We start from the raw sequence: 13,411 nt of genomic DNA, 5'->3' as shown, positions 1-13,411 counted from the left end.
AACACACACGCATACATCACACCACAGGAGATACAGGAAAATACACACCCAGAGACACACTCACACATACATAGTAAAACACAATGAAATACACACACACACACACACAACTATACCTCCAGTCCCAGGAACACATATCCTGTGACGAGGAAGAGCTAAACCACACCCCTGCACACTCAGCCCCCATCGGACTAATATGCCCGGGGCCAGGGACACTCAACATACCTCTCCTTCCTGCCATCCTGCCGGCTCCACGGGCTTCCCGCATCACAGCGGTGGCGGCAGCATCCCGCCCACCTCAGCTCTCCTCCCACCCCCGCTAAACGCCCCCTACCACTGCATCCGCCCCGGCCTCCGTCCCCCCTGCCAGTCCACCCTCCCTGCGGCTGCCCTCCGCCCCCACCAGCTCTCTCAGCCGGCGGGAGGAGGAGGGAGGAAAGGATGGGTGTGGAGGGGCCTCGCTGCGTCGGCGGTGGCGTCAGCAGCTGCCGCGGCCCCATTGGCCTCCAGCCTTGGCTCCCAACCACAGGAATGCCTGTGCCCCACCCTCTGGCCTGTTGGGGATGGGGTGGGGGCAGCGGAGGCCCCCAGATGCTGACATCTGGAGCGGCCAACCCGAGCCTGGGTAGCAGAGCTCCAGGCTGCTGCCCTCTCCACTCCATGCCCCCTCCAGCTGAAGCAGGGGCAGGGGGACAGGCCCTAGGTCGTGCCCTATCACCTCCTCCCATAGCCTGCCTCCCCTCAGCCTGGGGGGTGGGAGGTGTATCGGCAGGGCCTGTGAGCCCTGAAGGGAGCCAGCCACCTCTCTGGACCCCCATCCTTGCCTCCCCCTCCCCAGGAAGGGCAAGGAGACAATTGAGGTCAGGGGGTGGAGGTTCCCAGAGGGGCATGGCGCCAAGCATGGCACTATGATTACAGTGATTATGAGAACACATGCAGGGCAAAAGCTAGCACAGCGGCTCTCAGGGCCTCCTGGTCTTGGCCTTTAGCCCTCTCCTGGGGGGCAGTGCCACTGGGGGCAAGCAAGCTGGCATCTGGCTGGGACCCATGAGACCAGGGAACTCACTGGGCAGAGAGGACTGCCCTGGGCTCTGGGTCGGGGCTGGGAGGCGGGCACAGAGACAGACAGCATGTGCATGTGTATGTGTATGTGTGCATGCGTGTGTGGGGTAAACAGGTACACACGTGAGGGCAGGGTACGTGGCACGCAATGTCTGTGTATCTGCTGTGTGCTGAGTTCTAGGTGTGCTGAAGTACCTGTGGGGGGAGGGGTACGTGGCGTGTGTATCAGGGTAGTGTGAGCTTCGGTCACCGTGACAGTGGTGTTTATGCCCGTGTTGGGCTGGCGAATGCTGTGATGCTTGCGGGCAGACATGTGACAAGGTGAGCGTTTGTGACGTCAGTGAGTGTTCACGTGGTGACGGTGAGAAGTCCGAGTATGTGTGTGGTGACACACTGTATGTGTTGTGTTGTGGGGAACGGAGATGCTGAGAACCGTGGTATGCTATGATGTTTGAAGGAATTTGTGTGGCAGTGGGTGCCGGTGTGCAGCACCGAGGGGGGTGTGTGTCATGTGTGGGGTGCATTATGTGTGCATCACGCACTGCAGTGTATAGTGTGCTAAATGAAGGTGTGCTACAGGGTTATGTTGTATGGCTGTGTATCTGGCGTGTTTGGCTTATGTGTCGAATGGTGCGAGGTATGTTGTGAATGAAGGCACAGGACCGTGGGGTGAGGTAGGGTATGCTGTGTGTGTGTGAACACAGCAGCTACAGGAGACACTCACTCTGGGCCAGGCAGGGAGGGGGTTCAGGGAACAGGCGTCTTACGGGAATGGACAAGAACGTGCCAGTCTGGCAGGGCCCGCTGGGCCACCCTCTTTCCAGATACCCTGGCAGGAATCCTGCCTGCCAAGGCCAGCGCCTCCCCCTCCCCCAACACGGAGCAGTCCTGAATGAAGCAACAACCAGCCCCAGCCCAGGGATGGGCCTGGCATCCATGATTGGGCAATTCTGAGCTGGTGCTGCCCCCTCCACTCTCTTTTCTGCCTCCCGGAAGGGCTGATGCAGGAGGAAGACCCAAGGAGAAAGGCTGTACCTGGCCCCCAGGCCCCAAGGATCCTCTACATCAGACAGCAGGGCAGGACTCACCAGCTGGAGGATGTCCTCGTCCTTGGGCATGATGGAGAGCTCCAGAGTGTCATCGCTATAGAGACAGGGCAGGGGGTCAGGCCCAGCTGAGGCAACAGGGTCTGGGAGAACAGGGATCCTGGTCGCCAGGGTACCCCCAGGGCCAAGTGGGTGGGGTGTATAGGGACTCTGAGCGGGCAGGAGCTATTATGGGAGAAGAAAAGCAGGGTGCGCTCACCTGTTCTGGATCAGAGCTATGACCTGGGAGTAGGTCTTCCCAATGACGCTCTCCCCATTCACCTTCACCAGCCGGTCTCCTGGGGATAAGGGGCAGGGCCACATGTGAGCAGGCCAACAGGTGTCAGTAGCCCCACCTGAGAACCCCTGTATCCAGTATGGATGACAGTGGGGGGGGCAGGAGCCTCCCCAACACCTGGATCCAAGAATCCCGGAGGGTAGGGAGCAGAGACCCAGAGGGATGCAATGAGCCGGGTAACTGGGACGGCTCACCTGTGCGCAGCCCCGCCCTATGGGCAGGGCCCTCATCCTTCACATTCTTGACAAAGATGGTATCCATGGGCTCCAGGCGGTGCCGAGGGGAGGGTCCTGGTGAGCAGCAGCCAGGTTAGCTGGGGGGGGCTGCTGAAGGTCACACCCATGCACAGCTACACACGCAGAGGACACACACTCAGAGAATGATCACACTCATGCAGACACAAACACAGACCCACACGTCCACAGGGCACAGAGACAGACAGGAGAACACGCTCCTGGGAGAAGGAAAAGCTACGGGGACGAAAACCTACACGGACACAGAGTTGCTCCTATGCCTCCTGCATCCCAGCATGTGCTAGAAAGTAGACTAAAAAGGACAGAGAGACACGGCTCTTCCCCTTCCTAGCTCCCTGTCTAGTGGGACGGATACACACACAAACAGTCACAAGACAAAGGAAAGGGTGCCATAAAAGAGGCTGCATCAATCCCTGAAGATACATGCAGGGAGAAACCTCCCCAAACGCAGAGAATGTCTATACCTGCCAACCTGGGGGAGCTGAAGAAAGGCCCTGAAGCTCAGACACCCAACACCCACACCTCCAAAACCACATTATATATCCCCCAGCAGTACTCCTCTGCTCCTGTCTCCCCCGGAGTGGGCCTGTTCTAGGTCAGCCGGCTCCTCCTTCACCACCGGCCTCTGCAATGAGGCCTCAGGAAGACAGTGTCTCCATGGCTTCCCAGTGACAGAGAAGGAAGGCTGCCTGTTCAAATTCTGCCTTGTTTTCAACCCAAGGAACCTGGGAGCCGGGGCAGGGGTGGGGTGGGGGGTGGGGGGAGGCCCTTTGGGACGGCCAGGGAAGTTAGACTCACATCTGAAAAGATAAAGACCTCAGGTCCCCCTACCCCTTATGCCCAACATAACCCTAGTGTCTCTGTCCCCAGGGATACTCCTTGATCAGCTGCACCCCACCAACAGCCCCCAGGCCCTGCAGCCCCTGCCTGTGCCTCCAGGGCAGGGGCCAGGTCTTAGAAATGCATCTGCACCCCAGAATGCTACCCCTAGTGTGGAATGGACAGGACCAGAGGGAGACAAACATGAGAAGAGAAACGGAAGGTAGAGTGAGCGAGCAGATGTCCAGAGTGGCCACACAGAGAAGAGCAAAGACAGGGACAACAGTCAAGGGTGGGGGCACAGCAAACTCCAGGCTGACTTAGGGGAGAGGGAGAGAAACGGAAGCTGGAAGATGAGTCCCAGCTCCGCCCCAGCTCCAGGGGCCCACCCACCACCACTCCTTACCTCCTCCTCTTCCTCCATTCTCTTCATCCTGCAAGGGACAGACAGATGGGTGTGGACCCTCAGTCCAGCCCTCAGCAGCACAGGGGGAGGCCCAGCCCCACTTGGGCGGGCCCCTTCACGCTCCCCCACCCAACAGCCTCCCCTCTTATCTTCCTTCAACTAGCCGAGCTCCCAGAGGGGGCAGGAGGGGTGTCTATGGGGACATCAAGTCCCAGGCTTGGTTCCCCAATGAAATGAGCTCTCTCTTGTGCCTGCTGATCCCGCCACATCAGCATCCCAGCCATCTGAAAGCCCCCAATTCAATGGTGGACCCATGACCCTTTCCCTTGGGGAGCTCGAACCAAACACACTAGCAGAGAGAGGACCCAGACGGACATAGATAAGCAGGCATGACAAGTGCAAACAGAGAATGGGAGGGAAAGGCCTGATTAGCCTCCCTCTGGGGGAGGGGATTTTAAGGCCTGGGAGAAGGTGTTCTGGGTTAGGGTTGTGTTTGGTGTTGGAAATAAGGAAGCGTATGTAGGACTGGCTCGGCCGGGCTGAAGGAGAAAGAAAGTCAACACCAGCAAGCCACAGAAGTCAGACTAAAGCATTCAAGTTTGAAAGGGGAGAAAGAGGGAGCCAGTGAAGGTTTCTGAATAGGAGAGACTGGATGTGAAAATACCAGTTAGGGAAGAGGATTCTGGCACCTAGATGCAGGGCTAAGAAATCATGTCAATGAGACCCATCAGGGAGACCCCTGGGATCATCCTTGTGAGTGACGGGATGGTACTGGATTGGAGAGCAAATAGAAATGAGAGAAAGGAGAAAGTCAGAAAGACACGACTGGCCAGCAGGATGTGGCACTGGAGAGCAGGATGGGACCTTTGTGTCATCTTGTCTAGCCTACTCCACAGAGCACCCATTTTACAGATGATAGGGTGTGACTTGTCCAGGGCCACTCAGAGACTCAGTAGCAGTGCCGTGGCTGGATTCCAGGACTCTTTGGCATGCCAGCCAGAACAGGAAGGCCACTGGGCACTGCTGGAGAATCCCCCCCCACCCTCCCATGTGGGGTACATGGCCGCTGATATGAGCTGACAGCAGAGCGAGCGGGTGCCAGAGGCAGACAGTTGCGTTTAGACGGCTGAGCTCCCTGCAGGCTCTCAGTCCTGGGCAGATTCTGGAAAGGGGATGCAGCCTGTCCCTGATCTTCCCTGCCCTGGGGTCTTCCAATGCCCCCGTGTGAGCCAGGTCCACCACCCAGCCTAGACCACTCAGGCTGCTTTTGCCCCAGTTACCCCTCAGCAGGGACCCCTGAGAGAAGTTGGCAGGGGCCAGGACGGAGGGGCATTCTGGGGAAGGTTGGAAGGAAAGACTGGAGATTCCAGCAAATTAGGGGGCTCTTGTCCTTGGGCAATAAGGGGTGGGGCAGTGCCCCTCCCACACACCATCAGCCCCACTTATACCCAGAAGCACAGCTGCAGCCAGTGAGAATAGTTTATGCAGGGCCGCCAGATTCAGACACGGCTAGGAGAGTTGCACAGCCATGGACACGACGTGTATTTACAGACACCAATATGCACACATCTAGATACACACACATTTGTGTACATGACCAGCACACACCTGCACACACATGTGCCCACAAAGAGCCATGCAAGCAAACAGATACAGGCAGTGAAATCCAGTGCCACAGTTCTCTGGCAAGTGGAACCAGGCTCCTCAAGGGAGAGTCCCCAAACAGTTGTGCAGGCTGGTCCTAGCCCTGGGGGAAGGGGGGAACGGGGTTCATTGACTCCAAAATAAATCTGTCTCCTCTCCTGCTGGGAGAGAGATGAGGATGGGAGCAGGGCCCTCCTAGGGAGATGTGGTTCCTGCCTAGGGCTCCTCATGTCTTCCTGCACCCGTGTTTAACTGTCAGGACCCCTCCCCACACTGTGGGTTGGGCTAAGCAGCCTGGTTCCTGGACTCAGAGAACTTGACATTCATATGAGGGCTGGAAGGATCCTTAGGGTCAAGTAGAGAAATGCCCTCGAGTTACAGCAGGACAAATGGAGCCCAGAGATCCACAGTGAGTTAGGAGTTGTACCAGGGGCAGAAGCCAGGTCTCCTTCATCCCAGCTCTTTCCAGCACACAGAGCTGAGGCCAGCGAAGGCCTGGGGGCACTTCCAGAGGGGTCCCAGAAAAGTGTTAGGATGGATTCACAGAGCTCAGGCTGGGAGGGAGCAATAAACCCAGCTGAGAAGCAGCCAGTGGACAAGGGAGCCCATGACACGGTATCTCCGAAAAGGTTGTTCACCTTCCAGAGACCAAGAGCTGGGGTGTAGGTGAACAGTCTGGCTCCCCCATCTCTATGTTCCCTGTACTGAACCAGCCACACTGCCCCTTCTCCTGAGAAGACGCAAATGACCTAGCCAGGGCTGCACCCACCTCTCTGTGACCATCCTCCCCAGGCCACAGAAGGACTTTGGAGGGAGGGCACAGCGCAAAGCAATCTCCCCTCCCCCACCAAGGCTTCCTCAGGATGGGCCAGGGCAGTGGGCAAGCTGGGCATACCTTCAGGCTGCAGTGCACAGCGGACTCAGGCGGGTACACAATGAAGTGACGCAAGGTGAAGCCAAAGCCATCCTGGAGACTTTTGTGCAGCAGCAGTGTCCTCGGCCCGTGCCAGGGGACGGGGCGCCCAGGAGAGCACCCATCTCTCGGGCCCAATGGCAGCTGTGGGAGCACAAGGAGACAGGGCTGAGTGGCCGTGTCGCCCACACTCCGAAAGTCTGCACACTGCCTCCTGCAACCCAGAGTACCTGAGAGGGACTGGAGGAGGTCCACTGGGCCCTGGGGTCCCAGGCACCCTCCTCTGCCCCTGACGTCCTCCTCAGCCCTTCAATCCTCTCTCACCCTCATCAGCCCAACAGCTTCTTTCCTCTTTATTCCCCCTCAATCCCCTCGTGATGGCTCTGCCTACAGGGAAATAACACTGCAGCGAGCCAGGTGCTGGTTCAGTTCAGTTCAATAAACATTCATCGAGCACCTACTATATGCCAGGCACTGGACACACAGCTGTCCTGCCTGGGAATGCCTGCTGCTGTCTGAGCTCTTTCCTGCCACTGCAAAATCTCACACACACACACAGATAGACACACACACATATGCTGACACAGACACATCCACGGGCACTCATACACACAGAACACACTACAACACCCAGACAAGTACACTCACGTGCAGAGTACACACAGACACACAGATGAGTACACACACACACTCTATATAGACACACAGACGTGTACACACACAGTCGCACATAATCAGTCTCATACACAGCACATGCTAGACATACAGACACACACATGCACAGACTGGCCCAGACACGCATCCTTCAGGAACAGCAGCAGGAACAGGTGGGGTACCAGGAGCCATGAGGGAGTGGACTGGACATCAGACAACTAAAGGGACTTCCTGAGATTTGGGAGCCCAGCCCAGAGGCCTGGCTGGTTCACCGGAACTGAGTAGGGAAACGGGTGTGGGGCGGGGCGGCCGGGGGGTGGGGGGACCCTCTTCACTGCCCTCTGGCTGACCCGCTGGAATACTTGGGATTCCCCAGGATGACATGGCAGAAGGTGTCTGAAGACAAAGTTTTGGGGATACACAGGTATGCAAAGGGGAGAGAAAATGGACAGTGCCTGAGGGAGGGCTCTCTCCGGGTACCTTGCTTGGATACAGACGGGGAAAGTGGTAACAGGAGGGTGTCAGAGAGATATGTGCACAGGGAGGCAGGGAGAAAATTGGAGAAGATGGAAGCCAAGGGCAGGCTACCCAGTGAAAAGCCAGGAGGCCTCCCTCAGGGAGGCTCTCCAACCTACACCCCCACCTTGGGCAGCCTAACCTACCCCTCAGAGGGCAAGAAGCTCCTCCACCCCCACCCTCAAGAGTCCCCAAACCCCTCACTCCTTGGCACCAGAAAGGTGGGGCTGGGGACCAAGGGAAGAAGCCCACCAGTTCTGGGGTGAGGAGCTCCCACTTCACTACTAGGTTCGCCTTTCTTCCCTATTTAATAGCTGGAGAAAGCTCAAATTTGCCACTCAAATGTAGTGATACTAAGAAGTTCCTTCATGTATCCATCCATTCTCCTGTTCACACATCTGGTGGCAGGGAGGTGGCCCTGTGCCCAGTGCTATGCTAAGGATTTCTGCATCGGGTAGGAAGATTAAAGAAAAATATGACAGGCAAAAGGTTTGGTTCATACAGCCCCAGGGGACACAGCCAGGTGGGAGATACAAGGAGGCTGAGCGGAAGCTCCAGGCCAGGTGACCTTTCTAACATATACACGTGGAAAACTACCTGGATGAGATTGTGAACTCTCTTGTCCTGGCAAGGGTCAAGCAAAAGCTGGACGACCCCCAGTCTAAAAGGTCTTAGCTAGGATTCCTGCATTGGGCTGGAGGTCCAGTGATGGCCCCTCAGCTCCTTCCACCTATGGTGATAGCCTGGACTCTCCCACTTAGACCCACAATACTGGGGGGTCTGAGGAGCCCAGAGGAGAAAAGACTCTGGGAATTCTGCTGAGGTCTGAAATCCCCTGGATTTCCTATCTCTGTTGACTTGGCAAGGAACTTGCCAAGGAGAGAAGAGGGCCTCAGGGGACCCTCCCTTGCCCCCTCCTTCCAGAAGCCCCTGCTCCTCTCCAGTGTGGGTGGCCTCCCCTGCACGTCCTCCACCCAGGCTCAGAGCTGAGGCTGTTTGCAGGGCCCATTGTTTTGCTGGTGTCCTGGATTAAGGTTTAAGCCACCAGCTGCCCCAGTGACGAGAAGTAGCTGAGACAGGTCCCCGCACGCCCCCCACCCCTCCCCCAGCATACATCCTGCCTGGAGCTGCCAGCTGCCTGGGGGCAACATCCCCTGGAGGGCCTGCCCTGCCTGTAATCCAGGGCAATGGGAATGTCTTCTCTCAAGTCCCCTCCTCACTCAGGCACCACTGGTGCCCCCACCCTTATCTCAGCCTCTCCCTTTCCTCTTTCCCTTCCCTCCCGTCTCCCTTCCCCCATCCCTTCCACCTAAAGGCCTGAGAATATCGGTGTGGTAATCCCTCTGCCACAGCTACCACACTCCTATCTGAAGAGGAGACACCGTAGCCACCATAAACAGCCAGATCTGGCAGCTCCCCTGTGGGAAGTTCTTCCTTAGGTTTAACCTCAATCTTTCATGCTATTACACATGCATGTTTCCTCTCCTCTTCTCTGACCTGGGACAATACTGGGTCTTGCTCTCATCTTGAGGGGGAGGAAGGTGCTAAACATAGAAACAGAGAAGGAGCCAGCAATGAAAATGAGAAAGGTGATTAGATTGGGAAGGGGTACAGCTCACATGCACCCCCAATTCTGCTCTCTGAGGTAGACACAGAGACAGGGAATGGAGAGGGAGAGGCTCAGGAGACACAGGGACATCACTGATTAATGTTCTCCTGCCCCAGATCTATTTCCAAATGCTCCCACCCTCACGTCAGGAAAGAGACTTCCAGAAATACCCACTGATTCTGGGAGCAGGGCAGACAGTCCCAGGGCCACAAATTAGACAGAACTAGACATGTGGTGGGTTGGCAACACCAGGAACTGGAACCCAGGAGTCCTGCTCCTACCCCCATCCCCCAGGAGCATAAAGAGGTCGTTGCAGGGAGCACAGCTGGGCATGGCGCCCACTATGACTCATGCCCTACCCGCCTGGTCGATCCTGGACTCCAGAAACACTGTCTCCACCCCGCCCCCCACTCCTGCCCTGTCAGTCCTTATCCTGAGATAACTTACTACCTGCTGGGGCCCATTCTGCCACCTCAACCTCCTTTACCCACTTGAAAACCTTTGTGTGCCCCTGTGCCCAGGTCCCCTACCAGGGAGAGGACAGGGTGGTGCCCACCACTCTACTTAGTGGCAACCCTGCCAGCTTCTGGCTCAGGGCTCCTGCCAGCCCAAACCCGTCTAAGATCCTAGATGCCCCAGTATCTCTTCAAACAACCCCGGTCCCTTCCTTCCACTGCCTGTACACCAGGAGACTCGAGCTCACTGGAGACCACCACTCAGACTGGGGTTTGTCACCCAGCACCCTTGGAAAAGCTCTCAGCCACAATCTCGCCACCCTCACCGGCATTTCCCCCGTTCCTCACTCACTCCCCATTCCTGGGCATTGGTTCTGGAATGCAGGGCGCACACAGCTGAAAGATCGCAGGGAGTTGGTGGCCCAGTTCCACACACACACCTTCCCACGAGGGCTGCCCAGGCCCCTGCCCCTGCCCCGTGTCCCCACCCCCTCGGTGCTCACCCTGACCCGGCGCGACCCACTCGCGCGGCGGTCGCCGTGGTTGAGGTAGGGCAGCCAGAGGCAGCGCGGCTCTGGGGCGCTGCAGTCCACGCCGACGGCACGCTCCCAGCGCCAATCCCGGGCCCCCGCGTGCTCCACGCGCCACACAGTGCTGCCCACGAGCGCCGTGGCCGGTAGTGGCCCCCGGGCCCGGCCGCCGCCCCGGCCCCATTCCGCCGCGGGCCTGGCTTCCGGAGTGGGGCGCACCGTACGGGAGCCCACGGCCTCTCCTCGGCGCCCCGCGGGCGGCGTCCTCGTCCCCTCGGGCGGCAGGCGGGCCCCGGGGGTCCCCGCCTGCCCCGCGGAGCCACGGGCCCGGGGCCCAGAGGCCGCGAGGGGACAGACAGCCCGCGCAGACGGCGGCAGGACGGCTAGAGCGGCTCCGCGCCTCCCGCACGTCCCCGCTGAAGGCGCCGAGCCGGGACAGGCCAGCGAGTCGCGCAGGGCAGACACCTCCCCCTCCGGGGCGGCCCCAGTGCGCGGCCGCCCCATCCCACACACATACACACCCACACACACAGCGCCTCCGCAGTCACACACTGCACACCCTGTACAGGTACACGGGTACACACCCCCCCATCCTCCCACTCACACACAAACTCACACTGGCCCCCACAGGTACTCTTTCCAGGGCACAGGGCACCTACCTTCCTGTGCCCAGAAAAACACACATTCACACGTGTCCTCACATAGATGCACACACAAACACACCCTACCTACCTAGTACAACCTGCACTACACACACACATCCATACACTCCACACCCTCCCAGACAGACACACACGTTCACTCACTCTCCCTCTGTCCAATACCCCACAGAAACACACATATCAACACACTATTCCCCTCACACACACACTGTGTATGGACATCCTTCTGTATGCACACACACTTTGGACACCATGCATATATGCACCACACACCCCCAGAGACACATTTGCAAGCATACCCACTGTGCACCTAAAAGCATGCTAGACCCCCCCACATACCCACCCATACCCCACAGAGATACCCACAAACCACACACACTGCTCAGCTCAGTGTAGCGCTCACACTCATAACACCCACCAGATATTCACTAAGGCTGCAGGTGGGGTCCCTCCCACCACCGTGACTGACCCTCTTCCCCAGGACCCCCGCCCAGTCACTCTGTCCATTGGGGCCACCACCAAGCTGACCATGGGCTCCAAGCTGCCTCCCCACCCTGGCCTCGTGCTCATTTGAGCCGACAGGAAGCCCATGTGGATGGCTGCCCCTGACCTCCTCCCCGTCCTGGCTCTCTCCATTCCTAGGCTCCTTGGGGGCCGGGGGGAGCTGACAGAGGCCTTAACTGGTAGGTGTTTAATCGCCACCCTCATTTCTATCCCACTGGACTGTTCAGTTGTTCAGTGTGCTTCTCACCACGCCCCAGACCCTGGCCCCCCGCCCCCCACTGTGACCTGGAGCCACTGCTATGGCTCAATTTTCAGAGAAGCAAGCTGAGGCCCAAGAGCGCCCAGCTTATTATGGCAGCACCGGGACTCCAAGCCCAGAGCCCCTCACTCCAACTATGAATCTTCCTCCCAAATTCTAGCCAGCAGCCAGGGAAGGGAGGCTGGGGGGCTGGGTCGCTGGCGGCAGGCCAGCTCAACCCTGCTCCCACATCTAGGAGTCTGAGGAGGAAGAGTTCTAGTTCTGGACACTTGGGAGCAGCTACCAGAAGTGAGATAGGAGCAGAAAAGTTGGCTCCCTCATCCCGTCACCTGTTCCACTTGTTCCTCGTTCCCAACAAGGACAGCCCTGGATGGTAGGCGAGGTAGGGGAGCAACATGGAGGGGCACAGGGAGGAGAGCACAGGGGGTCTGGGGGGGCAGAGGGAGGAGAACTAGAGGACCATAGGGGTGGGTAGGAGAGAGGGAGGGAGAAGGACGGGAGGAGGAAGGGTGAGGCGTGTGGGGGGCCAGGGAGTGTTTTTGTTCTCCTGTTTCCTGTTTGCGGCTTGCTGGGCCCCCTGTGCTGGACTGGACCCCCACCCCCACCCTGGCGGAAGCCAGACGGGAAGAGCAAGGCTGCCACCAGCGCTGAGTCAGGAGGGCTTAAGGGCAGAGCAGGGAAAGGACCGCAGTCAGGGGAGCAGAACGCATGACATTTCCATCAGCAGGCACCCTCTGCTTGCTCCTCAATTACTAGAAAACCAAGGATCTGAGTCAGGCCCCCTCCTGCCCTTGCCTGCCCTGACCTCTCTGTCATGCCCCCCAATGGCCAGGTGCTCATAGACCAGCTAGAAGCACCACCAAAATGTCCTCAGCCATGTCAGACTTTTAGGCCCCAAGCAGAGAACAAGGGCCACGAGGATGTCCTCGCCCAGAGTCTGGCCTGGCCTCTCTCAGCAAGCAGCCAGTCCTTCCAGCTACCTAACTTCCTTTCCTCTTGCTGCAAGTCCAGTCCCTGGTTCTGAGGAAATGGAGTGACTCTCCCACCTCATGCCCTATCTCTTGGCCAACACGGGATTCTGTGTCCAATGGCGCAGAGACCTGGGAAACGATGAGCCATAGATGATGTCCATTTCCTGCCTTCTAACCTGAAAGGGGCAGGCAGCAAGGCTCCACAAAGGAGGTTAACAGCCTGGTCCAACACAAACCTGCACCTTCCCCACCCTACCCCAGCTGCCTCTACAGGGATGTCAGGAGGGGGATGTACATAGTAGGGCCTCCAAGGTTGTACATAGTTTGAATAAATGATCCTCCAGGCCTGGGGAGCCTCTCAGCCACCTCCCCCATTTCCTCTGGGAAAGGAATGTGGGGTGGGCCCCAGAGGGTGGTGGGGGAGGGGGTGAAGGGCTGGGAAATACCAGGCGTAGCTGAGATTCTATTCCAAGCCTTCCTGCCTAGTGTGAGTCCTCCTTCCCTACACCCTCCCCAGCTTCCTCCCCCCAAGTCAGGAATTACCCCGCTGAGAAGTCCCTCTCATCATCCTATAGTTTGACCAGCTTGCAAAATCCATTCAACCTTATCTTCCTGAGGGTCTTTGGGACAGATCTTGGGGGCCATACCTCCAAGGGGAGGGCATCCAGTCTTCTTCTCTCCAAATGAGATAATCATCCTTTACTGCTTGAAAGCACTTTCACTTTATCTTATTTGACCCCTACTCTAAAAATTGGATGTCCAGGGATTGT

At 58.0% G+C, this 13,411-nt stretch overlaps 1 protein-coding gene across 6 annotated transcripts in view; it reads right to left on the bottom strand.

The window, feature by feature from the left end:
* The window catches only part of ARHGAP23 (Rho GTPase activating protein 23), a 74,793-nt gene that overhangs the window by 36,511 nt on the left and 24,871 nt on the right, over nt 1-13,411 (bottom strand). For 2 of the 6 annotated variants that reach the window (XM_033090138.1, XM_033090137.1), the window contains exons 2-6: nt 6,464-6,625; nt 3,925-3,952; nt 2,640-2,735; nt 2,368-2,446; nt 2,151-2,205 (exon numbers count right to left, since the gene is read on the bottom strand). In XM_033090138.1, the coding sequence (XP_032946029.1) occupies nt 2,151-2,205; nt 2,368-2,446; nt 2,640-2,735; nt 3,925-3,952; nt 6,464-6,625 (420 nt within the window). Of the gene's footprint in view, nt 1-225; nt 344-2,150; nt 2,206-2,367; nt 2,447-2,639; nt 2,795-3,924; nt 3,953-6,463; nt 6,626-10,218; nt 10,627-13,411 lie in introns of those variants that run through there. The other 4 variants (XM_033090140.1, XM_033090141.1, XM_033090139.1 and 1 more) reach the window with 4 other exon arrangements.

The sequence above is a fragment of the Rhinolophus ferrumequinum genome, chromosome 21, assembly GCF_004115265.2.
Source record: "Rhinolophus ferrumequinum isolate MPI-CBG mRhiFer1 chromosome 21, mRhiFer1_v1.p, whole genome shotgun sequence".
Lineage (NCBI taxonomy): Eukaryota > Metazoa > Chordata > Mammalia > Chiroptera > Rhinolophidae > Rhinolophus > Rhinolophus ferrumequinum.
The sequence above is the reverse complement of the archived record's forward strand: the minus strand, read 5'-3'. Positions and strand labels throughout refer to the sequence as shown.